This window comes from Talpa europaea (genome assembly GCF_964194135.1).
Source record: "Talpa europaea genome assembly, chromosome: 11".
NCBI classification, from domain to species: Eukaryota; Metazoa; Chordata; class Mammalia; order Eulipotyphla; family Talpidae; genus Talpa; species Talpa europaea.
The window spans coordinates 59,811,611-59,835,100 of NC_140078.1; the positions used below are offsets into that span (position 1 = coordinate 59,811,611).

Consider the following 23,490-nt stretch of genomic DNA (forward strand, 5'->3'; position numbering starts at 1 on the left):
CCAGAAAAAAAGAAGAAATACAATGGAATGAAACAGAATTGGATCAAACAGAAAACAATGTGTCCTGTGCGGGAAAGGTAAGACTTGTTTTGTTCAGCTTTGAGTTTAGTATTCAATGTGTCCTGGGACATCAAAATGTGTTTCTTGTGAAGAGTGCCAGTACTACAAAAAGATGATTCTGGCACTTTGGCTGGGTCTTGTGGGATTACCTGTAGCTTCTGCATAAATGCTCACTTCTCTACGTATCTTGGATTTATATTCTCCATTCTTTTTTAAATCCTCCATGGCATACTGAGATCTTAAATTTGCTTATTTATTACATATCGGCGGGGGTGGGGGCTGATTCAATGGTATGGTCTTAACTCAATAGGCAGGTACGGATTTCAAGGTAATGACTTTATTATGACCTGGACATCACGCAGTTTGCAAACAGGTTAATAAGAAAGAGTATACTGGAAATGAACCAATGAGGGCCAAGGTTTGCTGGCCCCTCACTGCAGAAAGTCCCTTCTGTGGGCACAGCATGAGCTTTTTGAAAACATGTTGGAAACCTTCCAAAGGGCAGTTAAGATTCTTTTTCTTCTCTGACTATTCAACATGTTATATCACTTATATTGTAATAGATTGCATATTTTGTGACAAGTCTCTAATAAAACAACTTGTATTATCACATTGCTTTCATTTAACAAGCATTCATTAATTAGCTAGTATATTCCAGGCACTGTACCAGGCAATGTGAATGCAGGTGTGCACAATCCATTAAAGCCCCAGCCCTTTATGGAATTTATATTCAAGTGGGAGAAGCAGAAACAGGTAAACAAGTGAACACGAAACGAGATTTCAAGTCTATAGGTAATCTCTCCCATTGGACTGCAAGAAGATTGAGGCAAGAATTATGTTAATCCTGCTGTTTCTGCAGTCATGCACTGGGCTGAATGAATGTTTGGTACCCCAAGACTCCCATCTGTAAACAGTGCATTGTAATTTACTAGAGCATTTCAGCAGGAATGTGAGGAACACTGACTACCTGACTGGGGGTTGCTTTCTTGATATATCGTCATTGATGAACTGGGTTAGTTTCTAGCAGGCAAATTAAAGCTAGTGATTGGAGCAAGGATCAAATCTCATGTGTACTGAGCACTCTGTTTAGGCAAACCTGCTAAGTAATTTACTTATATTATATCTTTTTATCCTTTGCAGGTGGGGCAGTGCAGTTGGCAGAATGGCTCCCCAAGTAGGATATGTCAGGTTACCTGGCAAAGAGGAACTAAGTGTGCTGATGGAAGGAAGTTTGCTAGAGAGTTGACCTGAAAATCTGGAGATTATCCTGGCTCAATGTAATCATAAAGGTCCTTAAATGGGGAGGAGAGAAGCAGAAGTTGTCAGAGGATTGCAATGTGAGAGGAATCTGACACACTTTTGCTGGCTTTTAAGGTGGAACAAGAAGGCCATGCGCCAAAGAATACAGGTGGCTTCTAAAAGTTGGAAATGACAAGGAAATGAATTCTTACCTGGAATCTCCAGGAGGGAACATGGCCTTGCCAAATCTTAATTTTAGCCTAGTGAGGCCTATGTTGTATTTCTATCCTATAGAACTGTTAGATAATAAATTTGTGTTGTTTAAACCACCAATTTTGTGCTAATTTATCAGAAAAAAAACTAATAAGAGTAGATAGCATTACTTCTCATTATATAGATGAGGACTCTGAGGTTCAGAGATGTTGAGCCATTTTCCCAGAATCACACAGCCTGGTTCGAATGATAGAATAAAGATTTAGGAGGTTCCTCAATCTACTGAAAATGGAGCTACCATACGATCCATCAATTCCACTACTAGGGATCTACCCAAAGGACACAAGAACACTGATTCAAAAGAGCACCTGTACACCTATGTTTATTGCAGCACTATTTACAATTGGTAAAACCTGAAAACAACCCAAATGCCCAAAAATAGATGACGGATCAAGAAGATGTGGTACATATACACAATGGAATATTACTCAGCAATCAAAAAAGATAAACTCATGCCATTCACAGCAATGTGGATGGAGCTAGAAGGGATTATGCTCAGTGAAATAAGTCATAAGTCAGAAGAAAAAAGAAAAATATCATATGGTTTCACTTATTACAGGAATATAGGGGAACCAAATAAGACATCAGTGTAAAAAAAATAATAGCAAAACAAAACACAACAAAGCAAAACCAGACAATTATAAACCAGAGACATACTGCAGGGGAGGAGGAGGGAGAGGGGTAAGAGGGAGTGAGGAAGGAACACAGGGGACTGTGGTGATGGTGCACAGGTGCCTTGGGGAAGGAAATTCTATGGGGAGTCAATCTGAGGGGGTGGGGGGAAGCAAATATTGTCTAAAAAAAGGTAAAAAAAATTGATAAATGTTAAAAAAATGAAAAAAGAAGAATCAAGATTTGAATCCAGGTCTATCTGGCTCCCAATCAATGTTTACACTCTACTACTAGGAATATGCATGATCGATTTACATTGCTAAAGCTAATGACAGCATTTACCAATGCTTAAAGATGCAACATAATTACCTAATTCTTAGCACCCTAGACATAGATCTGGACCTGAAGTCTCATCTATGGCAATTGTTTGTGCTGAAAAATGTGTTACTCGCCAGCGCATTTGGCACCATGCTGCTCAATTCTGTAGAAACATATATCATTATTAACTATGAAATTTTAATAGAAGTTTCTAGGAAGGTTGAGAAAACAGGATTAACAAAGGACCTGCGAAAAGGGCAGCAATGCTAAGGGCAATCTGTAATCTATGGAATGTATCAAATTTTGGAAGTAAGGGCGCTGTGGAGATCAATCAGAAGAGATTCAACTTTCCAAATGACCAAAGGAGAAAATACCCAGGAAAAGTCTCAGTGCACAAGAAGGAAGGGAAAATATTTGAATTAGGAAAAACTGTTGAGTCTGTATTTTGCTTTTCTTGTGTTTACCAAAGTGGCATGAAAGTAGGTGACATGTCACGCAAAATTGTTTCTAGTAAGTAGGGAGATGACCTTATGTTCATATGAGCCAATAAGTCAAGTTCACAGCACAGCCCAATTAGATACTTTTAAGCTACAAGAGGTCCGATCATGGAAATGCGAACAAAATAGCAGGGGCTCTAAAACAAATCCTTTTTGTGGCCACCAGGAAATATATCAGCTCAGTACAATCTCATTCAAGTGTTTTATTCAATAAACCTGGGAACAGATAATGACTGCGTGCCCATTTAATGAAAACAACTAGACTTAAAATATTTTTTCCATAGAAATATAGGATGTCTAGGAAGTCTTTTATTCTTATTTGGGTCTTTTTATATCCAGTGTACATTATTCATGGAGGTGAGTTCTAGTAGAGGCTAGAACTCAGGTCATTCTTGGGAGTTTTTGCTGCCAATAGGCTTTGAAGATCATTTAGCTGAGTCCCTAAAACCCAGCAAAGCCAGAGTCCAAGAGAAGCAAGTTAAGCAGTCATTCTTAATTTCACTAGTCTTTGAGCAGTTTTGATGACTGAACTTGTTCACCGAGTTGGGTCTGATTTTTTTTTAATTAATTAATTTATTTATACAAGCACTGGGTACAGTCAGAAGCACGGGAGGGTGAGAGAATTCACCAGAGCCAGAGCGGGGAACAGAACAGACAGACCGATGAAGTACGCTGCTGAGGGGAGCAGTGGGTGCGACAGGAGAGGTCTGCGCGCCATGTGGGACCCTTGCCAGTGGCCGGGGATCGAACTGGTACTACAGAGGCTGCGGGCAGCTTCGCAGACCAGCATTCAACTGCTGAACCACCAGGGGAGGCTCGGGTCTGATTTTTTGTTATTCATGTTGGCAAACGATTTTGACTAAAGTTATCTTTCCAAGTATTAGGGTCTCAGCATCCCTATGGAGGCCCCATGAAACACTTGATGGACTAGTCTATGTTAATTGTGCCCCAGTCACACAAGTGAAGCACATTTGGCTTAAAATGTAGTATTACAGTGAGTAGCACTGTGGTCCAGACAGGTGGTTGACAGCAAGATGGTTGAACACAGAGACACCTGGATTTGAATTTGGTCTCTCCCCACTCCCAGCTCAGCAACCCTGAATTAAAGGGTTACCTAATCTTTATGAATCTCAGTATTCGCATTCATTCATTGGTTTAAAAATAGTACTTCACCTTGTATTTCCTCACTAAATAGGAAAACATATAAAATGTGTAGTTTCCTTTGCAGAGAGTAGATGATTAGCAGATAGCAGCAATTAAGAACTATTTTTTATTAGTGAAGGGATCACAAGAACTTTGTCTTTATCTAACTTCCCTGCACTCTGGTTTAAAGATTTATTTATACAAGTACTGGGTACAGTCAGAAGCATGGGAGGGTGAGAGAATTCACCAGAGTCAGAGCGGGGAACAGAACAGACAGACTGATGAAACACGCTGCTGAGGGGAGCAGTGGACATGGCAGGAGAGGTCTGCACGCCATGTGGGACACTCACCCGTGGCTGGGGATTGAATCTGCGCTGCAGAGGCTGCAGGCAGCTTCACAGCCCAGCGCTCAACCGCTGCGCCACCAGGGGAGGCCCTGCACTCTGGTTTTCTAAACTACTATATAGGTGTAATACTAGTACTCAAATCTGCTACAGTGGTTAATGCAAACTGCTTCACTCCGTGTCTGACACATAAGTGCTCAGTGAATGTGGTTGTTACTTTATAGTTGCTATCTAACATGGCTGTCTTTGGGGCCTCCCTGGTGGCTCAGGGATTAAAGAAGCAGCACTCTCAAGCTATAGCCAGTCACTGAAGCATTACTTTGATCCCCGGGCTGCCAGGGAGCTAACCCATATGACCTCTCCTGTCTCGCCTGCTGCTCCCCTCAGCAGTGTATCTCAGTAGATCTGCCCGTTCTGCTCCCCACTCTGTCTCTGGTGAGTTCACTCACAACCTGTGCCTATGCTTATGCCCCAGTTCTTGTATGCATAAATAATCTTTAAAAAAATTAAAATGGCTGTCTTTGGACAGCTAGATAAAATCACATGGTGTATTGAGGTTTAAGTCATATTTATATGACTAGGTAGTCTGATGAATTAATGGGGAAAATAATTCCCTTAGGATTAAAAGGACAGGGAATTACATTCTAGGTTTTATTCCCCCCTCCTTGGCATCAAGTTGATAAAACTATTTGCCAAACCTCAGTGTGATAAAAGCTCCTGGAAGCCCTCCTCTATGCCCTTGGAACTCACCAGTGTGCACATGCTGATTTAATGACTCCAACTGCAGCAGCTGTGATATTGCCAGAACTTTCTCTGCTATAGCCACTTGGCACACACACAGGGTGATCTGAAAGTGCTGGGGAATTTTCACTCTCCCAAAGCAGCCATCCAATAACTGACAGTAGCTGATGGGTAAATACCAATAGTCTTTTGTCCCTTGGTTGGGTTAACAGTGAGATGTTTCTGCCCCAACTTGCACTTGGATTCTTGAGTCAGAGTCTACTTCCAGGGAGCCTTAATTTAGAATACACACTCTTAGATGGGACAACAATATCTTTCTTTGCACTGGGTTGTGGAGAGAACCCAGGAAATGGTAGGTATTATGAACTTTGAAACCAAACTACAAATGTTCTATGGAAGTAAAGACATTCTTTTGCCAGAATTGAAAATTTCCTCTCACTCATATATATAAGACCCAAGAACCAGCCTAAGTTATCACCGAACTTTTAGGATGAATCCTTTATCCTAATTCAAGCCACCGTGTTCTCATTCCAGGGTTTCTGGCATCTCATACTGTGTCCATCTTTCTCCAACCCTATTGTTTCCTTCATGAAATCCTGTTTTATTTCCTCTTTAGCATGTATCACTATTTGAATTTACCTTATTTCTTTATATAGGCCCTCTTTGCCCATCACCGGGCTTTAAACTCTACAAGCACAGGGATAATGTCTATCCACTTGAATCTGTATCCATAGAACCTAGAACAGAGCCTGGTGTATGTCAGGTGCTCAATAAACGAAGGGATGGATAAACTGATTAATCTGTTCTCTGCATCCCCATTTACAGGAAGTACATAGGGTCCCATGAGCCCTTTACTCAGTCTTCCCCAGTGTTCACATCTTGCAGAACTGCAGTGCAACACCAAAGCCAGGAAGTTGATAGAGGGGTCTTTTTAAAGGGAAAATTGAATTATGTCATTGTCCTGTGTACCTGCCAAGTGGCTTCCCACTTCCCACAGAATGAATTTGTTTCCTGTGTCCTACACAAGTTTTCATGACCTGCCTCTTCCAAACTCTGCAGCCCAACCCCCTGCTCTTCCCTGACATCTGGGCCCCACAAGTTTTGATCTTACCAGGCCTTCCAAGGCATCTGACAGTCTCCTACCTGAAGTCCTAGAATGCTCTTTCCTCTATTTTATGATGTACGCCTTCCTATCCATTCTGTCTTAGCTTAGACGTCACCTTCTCAGAGGAATTTCCACTGGCCATCCTACAACTATGCCTCATCTAATTTTTTTCATAGCATTAATCAACATTCATTTGATTAATAAATTTTATTGTGATAGTGGTAATGCTCACTGATGAGCGTGCTAGGGGTTTGTGATGTCCCATGTTGTCTTCCTTTGGGTGGTCTCTAATTTTAGACCCAGCTGGGAAGACTCATGTCAATTCATGTCATGTTTACAGTGACCCCCTTTGTGCATGGATCTTCCAGGACCCCCTTTATCCTTTCTCACCATCACTGTCCCCAGAAGTGGGGGAGGGCTGGCCAGAGGTCGGACTCATGCCAACGCCCCTCCTCCTATCTCCCAACCCCCTGCCTGTTGGTTGTTAGGACTCAGCCTTATTTCTCTGAGGTTGTACAAACTGCTCAGTCCATAGGCAATTGCAACCTGCAGTGTGGGGAAATCACCACACCTGTGGGCAGCTCTCAACCAACGCAGTCTGGAGGCTGCTCGGTAAACACTCTGGCCCCTCTCCCTGGATCGCAACTTAGCAATATGGATGGTTTCACTTCTAGCAGGAATGTAGGGGACCCAATAAGACATCAGTGCAAAACAATAACAACAGTACAAAACACAACAAAGCAAAAATGGGCAATTATAAACCAGAGACATCCTGCAGGGGAGGAGGAGGGAGAGGGATCAGAGGGAGGAAGGGAGGGGCACAGGGGACTGAGGTGATGGTGCACGGGTGCACTGGGGAAGGAAATTCTGGGGACTGCACCTGAGGGGGTGGGAGGAAGCAAACATTGTTTAAAAATGAACAATGATGTAAAAAATTAAAAAAAAAACATTAACAAAATTAAATAAATAAAAAGAAACTTAGCTGAGCCATTCTGAACAGCACTCACAGGTCCTGGTGGAACAAAGCTCCTACTACCTTCACCAGTAACACCAGGAATGCATCCTTTTCCTCCCGCATTGTCACACTCGCCCTCCTCCCTCCCTCCTGCCTCCAGGAATCACTTGCCCCTGCTTTCAGGGGAACCCAAACTCAGGCAATACCTTCACATGAATTACCTTATTCATCGTGCTACCAATCCGATGAGGTAGAAATTACTATTATTTCCATCTCAGAGACAGGGGAACTGAATGAATGAAAATGAAGCATCTTACCAAGGGCATTTATGGACGTGCTCACATCCCCCAATGACTGAGGGTGGTTCCAGGGGTGTAAAATCCCCTACCTTTCAGGTTCCCTCAGGCTGTGGCTTCCAAAAAGTCCCAGGGCTGTGTAGAAGGCATTGAGGAAGCACAAGGAGAGTCAGGGTAACAGCAGAGCAGGAATTCTAAACCAGAAGTGGGAGGTCAGAGCCACCCTTCTAACTTGTATGTTTTACCTCCTCCCAAGGAGGAGGCTCAGGAAGCTGAAGGCACACCCTGAAACAGCTGTGAGCGATGAAGCCATGATTCCAAATTAGGTCTAGTAGATCTAGGCCCAACACTGATTACTCTTCTTGTTTTTTTTAAAGGCCAGATCTACTGCTCTTTTCTTGAAACCAGCAGGAAGAAAATCAGTTTAGCAAAACCCTGTTGGACTATAGCAGCATTTTATTACAAATCTGCAGTGGACTACGGAAACATGTCTCTATCTTGACCAGGGCAAGTAGTTTTTTTCCCTTTATCAGAACCCTGATGTAATTTGCAATTGCCAAGGTTGAAGAACCTCTACTATGAGGATTTCTCCACTTTGGAGATTTTTTTTTTATTATTATTTTAAAAAGATTTATTTTTATTTATTTATGCATACAGGAACTGGGGTGTAGGCCAGAGGTGTAGGGAGAGGGTGAGAGGATTCACCGAGCCACAGTGGGGAGCAGAACAGGGAGAGCTACAGAAATACACTGCTAAGGGGAGCAGCTGGGGAGACAGGAGAGGTCTGCTGCACTATGTGGGTTAGCTCCCTGGTCAGGGATCCAACTCATGCCACAGTGGCTAGCAATAGCATGATAGCACTGAGATTTTAATCCATGCACCACCAGGGAGGCCCCACTTTGGAGAGTTCTTGACAGTCTATGAAGAAGAGACCACTCTCTTCCCATGGGAAGTGCTGAAGGAAGCAGTCAAATACAAGTGCTCTCCAAAGAAATGAGTGGGTCGATGGGGAAATTCTTGTCAATCTCCTCCTTTCCCCGCTGCCCCAGGTCATCACTATTTCTTATCCTCAGAAAGTTCTTTACTCCTGTCCTCTTTCAATCAACTCTCAACCCTGAAGCCACTAAGATCTATTCAATATTCTGGTCTCATTGTGTCCTTCAACTTAAAATCTTTCCTACTTCCACTTAACTTCTTTAGGATAGAGACAGATTTCCTGACTATGGCCAGCAAGCAGGGTTTTATCCATAAACTCCCACCAGCACCCACACTTCTCATTATACTTTGATAACTCTATAAATGCACCAGGCCTCCTACCACCTAGAACTCTGCAAAGGCTGCTCTCTACCTAGGACACTCATCTTTCTCACCCTGTCCCTGTGAAACCCTATTCAGTCTTCAGGTCTTAAGCTCCTTGACTTCCCCTAAGTAGCTCAAGTTCCTCTGATCTATCTTCTCATGGAGTCCTGTGTCTTTGTGGTACATGGCATAACTGGGGTGTGATTTTTTTAAATGTCTATCTCTCCTACTAGAGTGTAAGCTTCAGGGGGTAGGGCAAGTTTCTGATTTTGTTCACTAGTGTATCCCCAGTGCCTTACCTAGCAATGGGTACACAGGAGGTCCTGGAATAATGGAATGAATGAATGAACAACATGGGATTCATCTGACAAGGATAGGGTGAAATATTGGAAACATTGTGCATTTACTCCTGTTCTTTCATTTTTAAAGCTAACAAGATTCTATTGTTGTAATTCTCCATTATCCAGCCAGTATTGTATGCAATAACTTTATTAAGGTCAAATAAATACCACAATACAGATTTATTCAACAGGATCCAGAAATGGGTCACAGGTATCATCTAAGAAACAAAGCTAAAATGCTTCTAACATCACAGATCACATGAGCTTATAAATCAATAACAACTTTTACCTGGAAATACAGATGTTCAGCTTCCCTTGCTATTGGGCCCTGGAATTCAAACATAGAGGTGAAGATTGGCATATTCTTTGTAATAAATATATTTTGGGGAATATTTCTTGAGAACCTGCTTTGGCATACAGAGAGGTTCATGGAAGTCATTTTTAATTTATGGTAACACTCAAATCAGAATTAATAATTAGTAAGTTGAGCTTTGACTTGAGAATTTTTAATAATTAAATGAAGGAACATATTAACTTTATAAGGAAACAGGATTTATAAATTTACCTGCTAGTGTAGGTTCTCAGAATTATCTCTATAAGTCAATATTTCAGATAGCTTCTTGATTATGGTGTCTGATATCTGTATCTCCACTATTCTGAGAAAACAACACTTAATAAACACAGTTACTGGACCTATTTTTCATGGTCCATAGGATAAGAGCCACAAAACACCATAGAAAGTTACAAGAATGTAAATTTCAGCTAAGTAAATAGAATAAATATTTGGCAATTATCATATGTATAACACTGAATAACTACTAATAGGGAAAAAAATCCCAACCCTTAGTTACAATGCAGTTGAGACTGGGTAAAGCCAGAGAGACAAATTTGCAAGTATACAAAGTAGTGAATATATTTTTTAAACGTCCATTTAACAAATTCATGGTGCAAACTGGAAAATTTTCATAAATACAGTTCAAATATTTATTTTGTGAGAAAATGCTTATTCATGCACTAAATCATAAGGGCACTGATTCATCAAATTAAAAAATACACAGTAATTGTCTAAAACAAATACTTAAGTCTCACAGTCTTACAGGGCCTACAACTAAAAAATCATACATGCATGTTGTGGTACACCAAACTGTCTTATAGAAATCATTGAAACATCAAAACACATAGGAAAACTCAATGCTAGTTAATTTACTTTATGCATATTACATACTAGAGACTTTAAGCTACAAAATGCTACTACAATCTCAACACACATACAAAACGACCATAAAAGTATCTGTGTATATAATAAGGTCCTCTCCAATTAGCCATCTATGATGAATAATAGATCTCATGTCAGCTCATCTCTAAGTATCATTTATCATGACCCAGTCTTTTCTGCTTTAATGAGGACTACAGATCTCTGATTTACATTAAACACTCTCTATATTAATAATGGATGGAAACTTAAAAATTTCTTCTGCCACCGAAATGGAAACTGGTGAGGCTTATCTCCAGAAGAGTGCAAATAAGACCTTGTTAAATCTGATTGGTAAAGGAAGCAGGGCCTGTGGGCTGTTGCCCAAACTCATCAGAGGTGGGCCCCAAGCTGGCCTGCTGACTGTACCCACCACTTGACCCATAGCTGTCTTGGTTGTACCCGCCTTGGTTATAGCTGCGTGAGTGCTTCTCCATGGGCTCTGAAAGGTATCTCTGTCCTGAGGAGTGCCAGCCGGTCTCCTTGAAAACAAACCAGATGTTTCCAGCCCAGAGGATAAAGTTCAAGAATCCAAAGACCTGAAGGAGGATCAAAGCAATGAGTTGGTAGAAATCACAATTTTAGGAAATTTTCACAATACCAAAAGTCACCTGTTTTTAACTTTTTTCTTCCACGGTGAAGCCTCTTGCAATTTTTTCATTTGGACTCACTATTTCAATACTAATTCAATAACTTAATTAAGCAGCTAGTTTTACACTTTGATAAATGTATGAAAATACCTGAATTTATTGAAAGTTTACTATACATATGTGTTATATAAAGGATTTCATGTGTATCGACTCACTGAGTCTAAGAGGAAGAAGCTAGTATACCCACATTAAAGATGTGGACAGGGGTGAGAAGTCAAGGTCACATGGGATTCAAGTTCTAGTCTGTCTGACTCCACAATCTGAATCTTTAAGTCACTAAGTCTCCAAATGAGGTATTCCCTACGGCATTTAAGATCTCACCAAGGGGTGCAAGGTTGAGTATTTGCCTTTTAACAGTGATACATTAATTGATAAGTTTGCCTTCACTTTTAGCTAAGATTTAAATTTTCGGTTTATGATAAGAATATTAAGGAACTGAGTCAAGTTACAGAAAGAATGGAGTAAGCAATGGTATAGGAGGCGTGTAGATCAGTGTGACAGTGTACAGGATAGTTGTTCTGCAGCCTTTTCCAGAGTAGATGAGTTTACCTGGGAATTAACCACAGGCAGTCAGCTTTAAGAGTGTCCTATTAGAGACAAATAACAACAGGGTACAAAGCTGTGATGACATTGAAGAATATTTAGAAAACACTCCAGCAAGACACTGAACAATCAAAATGAACTTGTGCATGGTCATAGTTCTGGTGTAGGGTCCAAGAAGTACCTCAGTGGGCAAGCTTTATCCCTTAGTTGCTGGATGGTGGAATGGACTAGAATGCCCTGGGGATGGGCATGGGGGACTAGCGCAGTCAAGATGAGGCACCTTGGGGGCTTGGAGCAAGGGTTACTTATCAAAGTGTCTCAGTATTCTAGCAACAGGGGGATTGGGGCGCATTAAATGTCAGACTTGGGGTCATTCCCACCAGCTTCAGTCTGGGCTCTGCACTTGCTCTGTGACCTTGGGTAAGGTGGTTAGCCTCTGGACCTCAGCTTTTTTTTCCCTTACGTGAAATGAAGACAATGATTTCTTCCTTGAGGGGCAGATATGAAGATTAAAGAGGATAGGCACAAAGCAGCTAGACAGTGCTGGACAAGTTAGTAAATGCTTACTGACTGGTAAACTATACCCCAACCACTTTTTAATATACATCCATGAATTGTATTCATTTGACTCTTCTGTTGCAGCATAGATTGAAATGAAACTTTGATAGTTAGACCACATTTTTGACCGATGTCAATAGCCAAAATTGAGTATCTAGGTCTCTAATTGGTCTCATTGAAGACTGTTTTATCCAGTCTCCCTCCTCTCTTTCTTGTTACGTTTTTCCTGTTGTATCCTCTTTCCTTCCTTTAACATTACTGACATTTATTTAGCATTATTTTGTGCCATGCTCTAGGCTCCTTGCCAAGGGACATACAAAACATAAGTAAGTACTGTTAGTGTAACAGCTGCATGATCAAAATGAATCAAGTAATCACTCCCAAAAGTCACACCAGTTATAACTGGAGAGTTTGGAGAATCAGATAGAAGAAACAAGGCTCACATAGCTCAATATGATTTGAAACCAAATAAGTTTGCAGTGAAAAAAGTTGTTGTGTTTTAGCAGATAAATACTCTTTTTCTTTGCTTTTGGTAATAGAAATCTGATTTCCTTTGAAGCTCAAGTGGCAGTTCAAGTGGCTTGAGCTTTCTTCCGCAACGCTGAATCTTGTGCAGAGAAATTCAATGTTGGATAAAACTTGATTAGACTGTTCTTTGGTATCTGATATCTAGAATTCTGGTCCTGCTCTAAAGCCTGCCTTTTTAGAATCTGTTCCTTCAGGTCTCATCAATTTACTGAGCTACCTGATATTCTTCCAATGATTTTTTTCCCCTTGATAGAGTCAGTTTTCATTACCTGCATTCCAAATATCTTAACACAGACATTGGTACCAGAAGTGGGGTGAAAACACAGACGTCAGGGATTTGAGGATTTTTTTCATTTAGCCCATTGGAATTGAGCTTTCTGTCAGTAGGAACTGGAAAGCCCTTTGATGATATGGATCTATAAGTTTAGGAACACCAGATTTGTTCTTTCATGTACAGCATGTTATTGTATTCCATCTATTCCTCATTTTGATTTTAACAGATCACATTTTTTCTCATCCAAAACCTCTTATTTTCTAGTCTAAAACTTATTAAAGACACCAGAGATGGAATTAAATGGACTAGGCAGGATGTCATAATTCATTAGAAGGAGCTCACTGGGTGGTGCAAGGGGTTAAGACACAACCTATCTGCAGTCACTGCAGCGCAAGTTCAATCCCCTGCCAGGGAGCTACCCATATGACATAGCTGACCTCTGCTGACTCGCCTGCTGCTCCCCTCAGCAGTGCATTTCGATCTGCCTGTTCTGTTCCCCACTGTCTCTGGTGAATCCTGTCATCCCCCCACACTTCTGGCCTGTACCCCAGTTCTTGCATGCATAAATAATTAAATCTAAAAAATAATTTATTAGAAGATTGATTATAAACTAACAAACATATAAAATGATTTTATTTTTGTTCCTTTAGATTTTGGGATCAGGGTTTCAATAACTTTCATTAAGCATTGCCTACAAACAAACCACAGATGCAGTTACATGCATTTTATTGTACACCCCCAAGAATTTATTTCCAGATCTGGCTATACATAAATAAAAGTGACTTCAAGACCCCAGTACATAGTTCATTTCCATATTTACTTTCTTGCCAAGGCAAGAGTCATAGTCAAATCACAAGATGCTGATTAGCTACCTTTTCTCTTTCTTAAATACCTTCCAAAATTAAATTTCAGAGAGCTCTAGAAAAATAAGTTAAACCTGAAGCAAAGACAATTATTCCTAGGGTTGCTAAAGAATGTTTTTCTTTCAGCAAATACCACTGGGCCTTCTATTCTTTTGTAACTATTGCTTTTTGCTGCCATTATAGCTTTTGTCTTTCTCAGACGTAGCTTTTTTCTTGGAATAACACAAGTCCTTACACTCATAGAATAAGAATCCAATTTAGCAACCCTGCTATCTGTCAGGTTTTCTGTCCTCCTTTAAGAGCCATATACTTGATGATAACATTTTACTTTGTTCAACTAATATAATTCAGCTTTTCCAAAGTTCTCAAGCAACTAAACCAGGCACACAGAGAAGATAAAAAAATTACCATAACTATTGTAAGTACTTTTTATATGCTATATTTCTTTCTGCACCCTACTAGGTAGGTCTGAATATTTTTCTCTAGATGATCAATACAATGCATTCTAATTATGTGTGGATGGAATAATGTTTTCTTCCCAAGAAACCTCTATCCATAAAATATTCCCTTTAACTTCTGCCTTAAATTTCATATTATTTTTATCTGCTTCTGGCTTAGAATTTTGACTGACTGTCATCTAAGCAGCTGCCAATACCTGCTGGGTTCTTACTAAGGACTCTGTAATTGGCAGCACTAAAGTGTATGGGTTCTGACAATAGAAATAGTGAAAGGAATGGATCATCCTGCACATAGAGTAAAATGTCACCTTTTAGATTAGCCTACTTTTGAAAGCAGGTATTTCCAAGATGACTTTCTATTTTTCCTATTCATTTGATTGGCAAATGAAGATTGGAAAGGGGAAACATACCACAGAAGTGTTTAAGCTGGACATGACAGGGCTGTGGACAGCCATGCATTTGTTGGAGGGCTGTTTGCAAGCTGACATCAGTAACAATACTTCCTTGGGGTCTGTTGCCACCTTGACATCGGACAGTCCTTTTGCCCAAGCCGATGAACCCACCAACCACAAGAACGAAAAGACAACAGTGACGATGAAGTCCTACAAAAAAGAAAGATAAAATAGCAAAAGAAATGTCAACTCAATTAGTTTGTAGAAACCATTTGTTTTGCCTTTTGGAAAATCCCAAGCTCGCATAGCACTGGAACAAGGAACAGCATACTGAAAAATAAATGAAAGACTTTTTTATATTATATTTACATAAATAATATTAGTAATATCTATTGATGCTTATTATGTCTCAGGAACGATACTGAGTACTTATAATCTTCGCTAAATTGTTCTTTTGCTAGCCCTGGAATGGAGTGACTATCTTTGTCACATTTGCAGATAACCACACTAATATCGACAATGGTTGAAAATTTGTCAGACCCACAGATAATCAGGGATAGCATCAGAATTCAAGTGCAGACAATTGACTCCTGAGCCCATGATCTTAACCATCATCTTATGATGATTTCAAACATTAAGAGAGATTTGCTTATTATTAAAGCCTCCAGGATGTCAATCTGTATTCATTCACTTATCTGTTCATTTAACAGACCCATGCGTTAACTATTGTATGCCTGTGACTGTGTTAAATGGGAGACAGTAATAGCTGTAATATTTTGAGTACCTTTCAAGGAAAAGAGACTTTATATACAGTTCTTCTTAAAAGTATGCTAGGCAGTATTTTTAAAGTCCACTTTAAAGATTAGGAAGCTGAAGCCCAGAGATTTCAGGGAACACATGGAAAATGGCACGGCTAGAATTCAAATCCAGATCTCTCTGAATTTGAAACCAATCTGCCATGAGTGCAGGAGAAAGAAGCTTCTTTGCTGATAGCAAACAAAATCTCTATCATGTCAAGAGGTGAACTTTTTAAAGAACTGAATCACAAAGTGGTCTTTAAATCTCCAAGATTCTGATGACGGAGGGCTACTTCTTATATCCTCCCTCTTGACAAAAAGGGTTGGCAGAGTCACTGTCCAAGCCTTAAGCTGACACTATTCTAGCACAGAATAATTTTTCAGACTTGCTGTATTTGTGTTTGACTAATATAAAAATGTTGCATACTGCTCACCGAGCATAATGAAAATACCGAAAGGAAAATAGCAAATTTGATATACCAAGAAAACCAGACTTCTTTTCTATCTTGACTGCTATGCCCTTCAACTAGAAAGCTTGGCATTTGTCTCTTTCCTTCCCAAAGGCAGGGCCCATCTGACGTGCTCTGGTTTGCTGTCCCTGAGTGTGTGACTGAAGTACTTTTCATCAAGATCCCAATAGCTACACTGAGGGAAGACTTACGCTCTAAAGATGTTGTCGTGAATGATATTTGGTAAACTGTCATTTTTGTGGGGATCCATTTTACAGGATCCACTGCTAAGAGTGGCTGAATCTTTTGAGCGGTTGGCCTCTTTTCATCCAGAGACTTCTGCTGTTCTATGTTGTCGACTCACCCGTTGACAGTTTTCATGTTAGCTTTAGAAAATGGAGGGCTAAGTTGTAACCTATCTACAGGGTTTTATGGCAAGGGCACTTTAACCTACACCTAATTTTGTTTTATATACCCATTTTTCTTTAACCACCTCCTTTCTTTCTCATTTTGAATGCTGTCTTGAGATTCATATGTTCTTGTAAGGCATCTTGAATCACTTCTGGAATAAGATGGAAGTATAAACAAACAAATATAATATCTATAGCTGTTCTGACATCAGTGAAAACATTTGGAATAAAGAAACTCAAGTACTTGGGTTTAAACTAGAAAATGGAGAAATTACATCTCCTGCACTGCTGGTGGGAGTGCAAACTGGTTCAACCACTATAGAGAGCTGTGTGGAGATTCCTCGACCTACTAAAGATAGAGCTTCCATATGATCCAGCAATTCCACTCCTAGGTATTTACCCAAAGGACATAGAAACATTAATTCCAAAGGGCACATGCACCCCTACATTTATAGCAGCACTGTTTACAATAGCTAAGCTATGGAAATAACCCAAATGCACAAAAATAGAGAACTGGATCAGATCAGGAAGATGTGGTACATATACACAATGGAATATTACTCAGCAATCAAAAAAGATTAACATATGCAGTTTGCAGCAACATGGATGGAGCTAGAAGGGATGTTCAGCGAAATAAGTCAGAAAGAAAAAGAAAAATACCGGATGGTCTCACTCACAGCAGGAATTTAGAAAACCTAAATAAGAGACCAGGAAAAAGACTAATCAATACAAAGTAATAATCAAAGTCAACAAGCAACTATAAACCAGAGACACACTACGGGGTGGGGGGGTGTATTAGGGAGGGACGGGGAGAAGAAGAACTAGAGTCAAAATAAGGGGGGTGCAATTGTATGGGGAATATAACCAAAATGAAAATGCATACATTGTACAAAGAAGATGAAAAATGATGTAAGAATTATATAAAATAAAATATTAAAAAAATAGCTTTGGGAACTCTAAAAATAAAAAAAAAAAAGAAAATGGAGGAGTTACAAGTAAATACACCAGGTCAACTGTGTCAAATACAACTTTCATTTCATGCTCAATCTGGTACCTTATTTGATCATGCATTTATGCATTCCTATACAAGGTCAATTTTTCTAGTAATGTACCAGATATTGGACAAGGTCCCATGTGGGATTAAAAATATATACTATGGATTGTGCTTTCTTGATATTACATATTTGTTAGTGCCCATCAATTTCTTATCACTCCAATTATAAATAGACCTGTTAAAAGGTCATTAGGATGGGGAAATTTAAGAGAATAAAATATCATGTGAAGTCCTATCAATTGGAAACTAGAGAAAATAACATCAAACTTTTGGGTTTATTTTTTAAACTACCAATAGTGATGGCACTTAACATTTTGAACACTAATTATGTGAATAGTATTATTCCAAGTTTGCATGTATTCAGTCATTTAGTCCTTACAATAACATTCTGAAATAGAGACTTACCTCTTTCTCATCTTACAGTTAAGGGAACTGAGGCACAGAAAGTTCAAATAAAATTGCTGAGAGTCATAAGTTAGTAAGTAGGGGAGCCAGGATTCTAAGCCTGACCATCTACAATACTTCCAGGACCTAGAGTTTGGCTATTATATACTATTTCTCATGTTGACTGTAGGAATAATTTATTTATTTAAAACAAGTTCATTAAAAAACCTAAAAGCAGAACTAGAGGTCCTGCTTAATTTACATATGAGATAGTAAAGAATGATTTTCCATAAACAAACTTCATTATAAAAGTCAAAGATCTATGTCCTCAGAGTACTAAAATACTATTTTTTTAAAGAGGGACCAATATATTGTACTAAAGTATCTCATAGGCACTAAAAGCTCAGAGTCTGTCATCAGATGTGACTGGGTTGAATTTTGACACCTAAATGGGGTAATAACAGTATCGGTCTCACAGAATGGTTGTGAGGAGTGGAAATATTTGTTTGCCTATTCATGCTACTAAATGTCAGTTCCACCAGGGAAGGGACTCTGTATACCTTGCTCATTGCTGGATCTTGGCAGAGAGGTGCCAGCAACATTTGTCGAATAACAGAATAATGAAAAAAACAATGAAATACAAACAAAATAGTCCCAATTTTATTTTAAAAATCACACTTATGTACACAACACTATAGAAGAGCTTACCATGTCCAATTGGTAGGATTAAAGATTATTTTTATTTTGTTTTAGATAAGTTTGTGTATTTTTAAACACTTCTAATTTTATAATTAGACCAATTCACAACAACATGGCAATGCGATCAAGGCAGTGATGGATTATATCAATGACTCTCCCAGACAAAACTTCAGATGGCCTTATTTGTTCTTACAGCTGCATCGGGATTTATAATTAGACCAAGTAAGAAATGTGATCAGAATTGAGAGTTTTTGCTTCAAAGGATTTCAAAAAGTAGCCTCCAGCCACACTTTGCTTAGTTATAGAAAACAAACAACTATAACTAAGCAAAGTATGAAGATGGGGAGAGATGTCAAATATTCTAGCTAATGTATATATTAGTCTGAACTTTTCTATTTTTGGCTTTGGGTGTCAGCCTGATTCTGAGGATACTTGCAGGGAGTGAGAAATAGTGGGAAGAAACCCTGACCCTTCTTTCTACACAGCCTTTATTCTCCTGCTAAGGTACCCAACTGGAACCCAAGGGGAGGGAACCCACTGGTGTGACACATGCAGGACCCCCTCCTGGGTGGACAGCGTGGTGGAGAAGGGCAGGGCAACAGAAGTTGTCCTGAATCGAGGCATCTTAGGAACACCAGCAATGGCAGCTGCCATTTATATTTATGGAGCACTTTCTAATGCAGACACTCTGCTGAGCACTTACAGGCATCATTAACCTCACGACATAGGTACTTATGTTAGCCCTGCTTTACTTATGAGAAAACTGAAGCATAGGCAGGTTAAATACTTCACTTATAATTAATGCCCAGCTTGACTACTGTAGCATATAATGAGCTTTCTGAAAAGGTGAGGAGGGATGCTCTTTGCTATATTTTATGTGGATAATTGCTTCAGTTTATGTTCTCTAAATTTTGGTCATTTTAACACTATCCACAGTGGGCATCAACTATTACAGGTTTGATTTTGTCCACATAACTTCTGTGTTATTGTTTAACATTTCCTACAAAGCAAGTTACCCTTTTTACATAAATAAGCCTGTCATAGAAGGAAATTCTATGCATATTATAATGTTAAACCAATGCAACTTGCCACAGGTAGAAGAAAATTGCAAATATAAATGCTATCCACTGCAAACACAATACCTTAAAATCTAGCTCTGAATGTATGCCCATGGTTTTGGAAATAAATAAATACAACAGGTATATTAAAGAAATTCTAGTATGTCCTAATCAGAAGAGTTGAAGCTAAACTCAGTAAGAAGTTAAACTCAATAACGAGTTCTCACTCGTTATTTAAGGCCATGTGATCACCCATCTAAAACCCTTTTCTGCATCAAGAGAGGCAAATGCCTTGCACTTGGGAAGTGACTGTCTTCTTCTGATGGTGCAGACATGAACCAGTTACAAATGCAACCTGTTGCCTAGCAAAGCATAGAGTGTGCATGTAAAAAAACTTAAGACGCACATTTTAAACACTTACTGCTAGTTTATCATAGTGCATATGCTGACCCTTTGAAAATATCTCTGCTAGTGTTGCTTGTGTTATTTACTCCCATCGAGTGGAGAGGTTGCTTACAAAAACTCTTGAGCTTAAGGTTTACATCGTCCCCTAAAGACCCAAGAAATAGCCAGAGGATTTGCTATTAGCCCCATGTTACAAGAGAGTTAAGTGATGTGCTCATGGTTCATTAAATGGTTTATAAACTATGCCCTTAGCTACTGATCTCTGTCCTGAAAGAACACTGACATGCAACTTGGTTGTGTTTCTGCAACATGTTAAATATGTCTCCACTGATCCAAGAGAACATCTTCCTGGAGCAGAGGTAGCAGCCCGGTCTAAAGTTGGCTGGGTGGTTTGTCTTCATTTAGTTAGCTGCCCCTATGTCTCCTAATTTGCTGTTAGCAAACTCATTTTTATTGGAATGTGACTTGCTATATTAAAGAGGCTTGTTATGGATAACTCTAGATTGCAGAAGAGGGAGTCATCTTTGGTGACAGAAAACTTTCTATTTTAGAGGCAGGTAAACTATCCATCTTTTCTTAACATTTTCATACCATAGTCCCACTGAGTACTGATAACATAGTTCATCTTTCCTGTTCTATTTATTAAAAAGCATTGCTAGTATTTCACCTCTAATGACTATTATCTGCATTGTCTCCTTGTTGGCTTTGCTCTTTTTTCTGAGGTTGACTCCTATACCAGAGTCTTGTATCAGTTCTATACTCCTGAGAGCTTATACCAGAAACTGAGCAATCCCAAAAGTCAACCTCACTCTCAGTGTAAGTGGATCACTTTGTTAATTCATCTTTTAGGAACCTAAGAATGAAGCTGTGAAACACAGGAATCAATTTCAGGAAACACATAAATCAAAAAGCAAGATGGTGGCTTAGCTCAGGGCAGAGCTTTGGAATTATCTTGGAAGAGAGAAGAGCCAAGCTCTGGCTGGATAGAAGAAAGTTGTTCTATCCAGCCACAGATTTGTTTCATTATTTCATTTGAGTACTACTATAATGGCATTGACTTCTGATGAATACCTACAGTTTTTAACACACTAGATGTTAAAATATTTAGTGATCCAAGACCAATTGATCTTCATAAGTGCTGTATCAAGATGAAGATAATAATACCCATTTTACAGATGAGTCATCTAGGTTCAGGGAAGTTAAATGATATGTCCAAGTTATCACAAGGAACCAGGATCTGGATTCAAGACATTGGGCTACATATTTAGTGAGTGGTTTTCTATTTGGCCCAAGTTTTCTTAAGTGGGGCTACCTACCAATGTAGGGATAGAGACATAGCAACAAATAACACTGGATTACATAAGGAAAAGGACATTCTCCTTCACAATCCTCTGTAAGTCTCAGTGAAAAAGGAGAAAGTCTCAACTGGGTGCTACTTGGTCTGGAACACCTGTTTAATAAATATTTGAAACCTATTTATCAAAGAAAATTGGCCCCAGGTTCAGAGCCTACAGGTTAACGATGGGGGCTGGCTAGGATACAGTGCCCTGGATTTCCCACTGATCCATTTCTATGTTTACTTTCAAATTATGTCAAATAAAGCTGGTTTCTTGTAGTGGCAGAGGGTGTTTTTCAAAATTACATTTTATTTAAGAAATGAATTTAATAAGAAAATGACTGTAGGGTAAGGTAAAAAATCAGGTTTTTCTGCCTTCCCGCCATCAGGATAGATGAGGGAACCCTGTGATCCTGAATGCATGCCTGATGGCGGGCACCTGGAGTGGGTACACCTGGGCTAAGACTGTGCTTTTAAGGGTGGCGTCACAGGGACGCCAGGAGAAGCCGAAGCTAAGAAGTGGAAGAGAAGCCGAGATCACCGGAGAGCCCAGATAGAGTGAGGATTTGCTGGGGGCTGGGAGGACTGCCAGCCTCCTGGCCCCCCAGCACCGCTGCCTGCCACATACCCACTGAACCCCAATAAAAACCTGCAAAACCAACTAAGGACTCTGACTCCTCCTGTACCCGGTCTGCATGGGATCAGAAAACCTGCACAGTGTCCTGTTCCTGACCTTACAATGACGTACTTTAAAGAACAGTAGTTAGTAGTTCCTGCCCAGGTCTTGGGAGCAAGACACAAGAGTACAGTCTGGAAAAGAATATGACATGCACCTGGGTGGAAACACTGAGAATCCAACCCAGTGCTGTTTAATAGAAAAAGAATAGCGGAGCTGTGAATCATTATGTGATTTAAGTTTTATGTCAGCCACATTAAAAAAAGGAACGTATAATTAATGACACTAATACATGATATGTATTTATAAAATAAAACCTATTACATAAGAATACGTCACTTCATATAGTCGATATCAAATTATTAATAATATATTCTACTTCTTTGGTACTAAGTCTTTGAAATCTGATGTGTGTATTATACCTACAGCAATCTTAATTAAGTGCTCAGTAACTACATGGTGCCAATGTTATAATTAAGAAGTTATAACCATAGTTAAGTGAGATCACGAAAGTCACAACTTTCCTCTGTACTTGAATCTGTGATGGTCATAGTAGCCATCTGTAGGGTAAGGAAAAGTGTCAGGCTTTTCTGCCCTCCCGCCATCAGGATAGATGATGGATCCTTGCGGTCCTGAATGCATGCCTGATGGCGGGCACCTGGAGTAGGGTGTGGGCAGAGGTAGATGGAATTCACCTGGACTGAGACTGTGCTCTTTAAGTGCGGGGTCACGGGGAAGCCAGAAGAAGCTGAAAGAGAAGCCAAGAAGCAGAAGAACGAACGGAAGAGCAGAGAAGCAGAGAGAAGGCCAGAGAGTCCAGATAGAGTGAGGATTTGCTGGGGGCTGGGAGGACTGCCAGCCTCCCGGACCCCCAGCACCCCTGCCTGCTGTGTACCTGGTAATCCCAATAAAAGCCTGCAAAACCACTGAGGACTCAGACTCCTCCTTTACCCAGTCTGCATGGGATCAGAAAACCTGCACTGTGTCCATTCCTGACCCTACACCATCCTTCAGCTCAGCTTTTACAAGTCCAGCAGACCTCTCACATCCCTCCAGACCTGCAGGAGTCTGTACATGGGTTGACATGGTAGCCCAATGTATCACCCCAATGGCCCCATGGGGCTCTGAAGACAGATCAGTGTGAGTCTTGGGCCTTCTGCACTGGTAGGCAGAGGAAGAAGACGGGCCCCCAAAGCAGTCCAGCCAAATGGCAGCTGCATTTTAGGCTTGATGTGGGGGGAAGACTGACTTGCTCCCTCTATTCGCAGGACAGGTAGCATGATGATGGCTGGTGAGAGGGGATGAAATATGTGGTACCGTTTTATAGCTGGGACATATTACTATATAACTCCAGCTTGAAAGATGCAGAGCCAGGATTTGGACACAGAGAACTAAGTTCCAGAATCTGCATTCTTGATCTATTATAAAAGCACTCTATGACTTTTACAGAACCATCATTTTATTGACTTATAATAAAAATT

The 23,490-nt window shown here is 39.9% G+C and overlaps 1 protein-coding gene across 2 annotated transcripts in view; it reads right to left on the bottom strand.

The window, feature by feature from the left end:
• Window positions 1–10,673: 10,673 nt before the first annotated feature.
• Window positions 10,674–23,490, bottom strand: part of SYNPR (synaptoporin) — a gene marked incomplete at its 5' end in the record, with an annotated part of 296,390 nt that continues 283,573 nt past the window's right edge. For both annotated transcript variants that reach the window (XM_084247343.1, XM_084247344.1), the window contains 2 exons: window positions 10,674–11,014; window positions 14,760–14,951. In XM_084247343.1, the coding sequence (XP_084103469.1) occupies window positions 10,757–11,014; window positions 14,760–14,951 (450 nt within the window). In that variant the 3' untranslated portion in view covers window positions 10,674–10,756. The remainder of the gene's footprint in view (window positions 11,015–14,759; window positions 14,952–23,490) is intronic.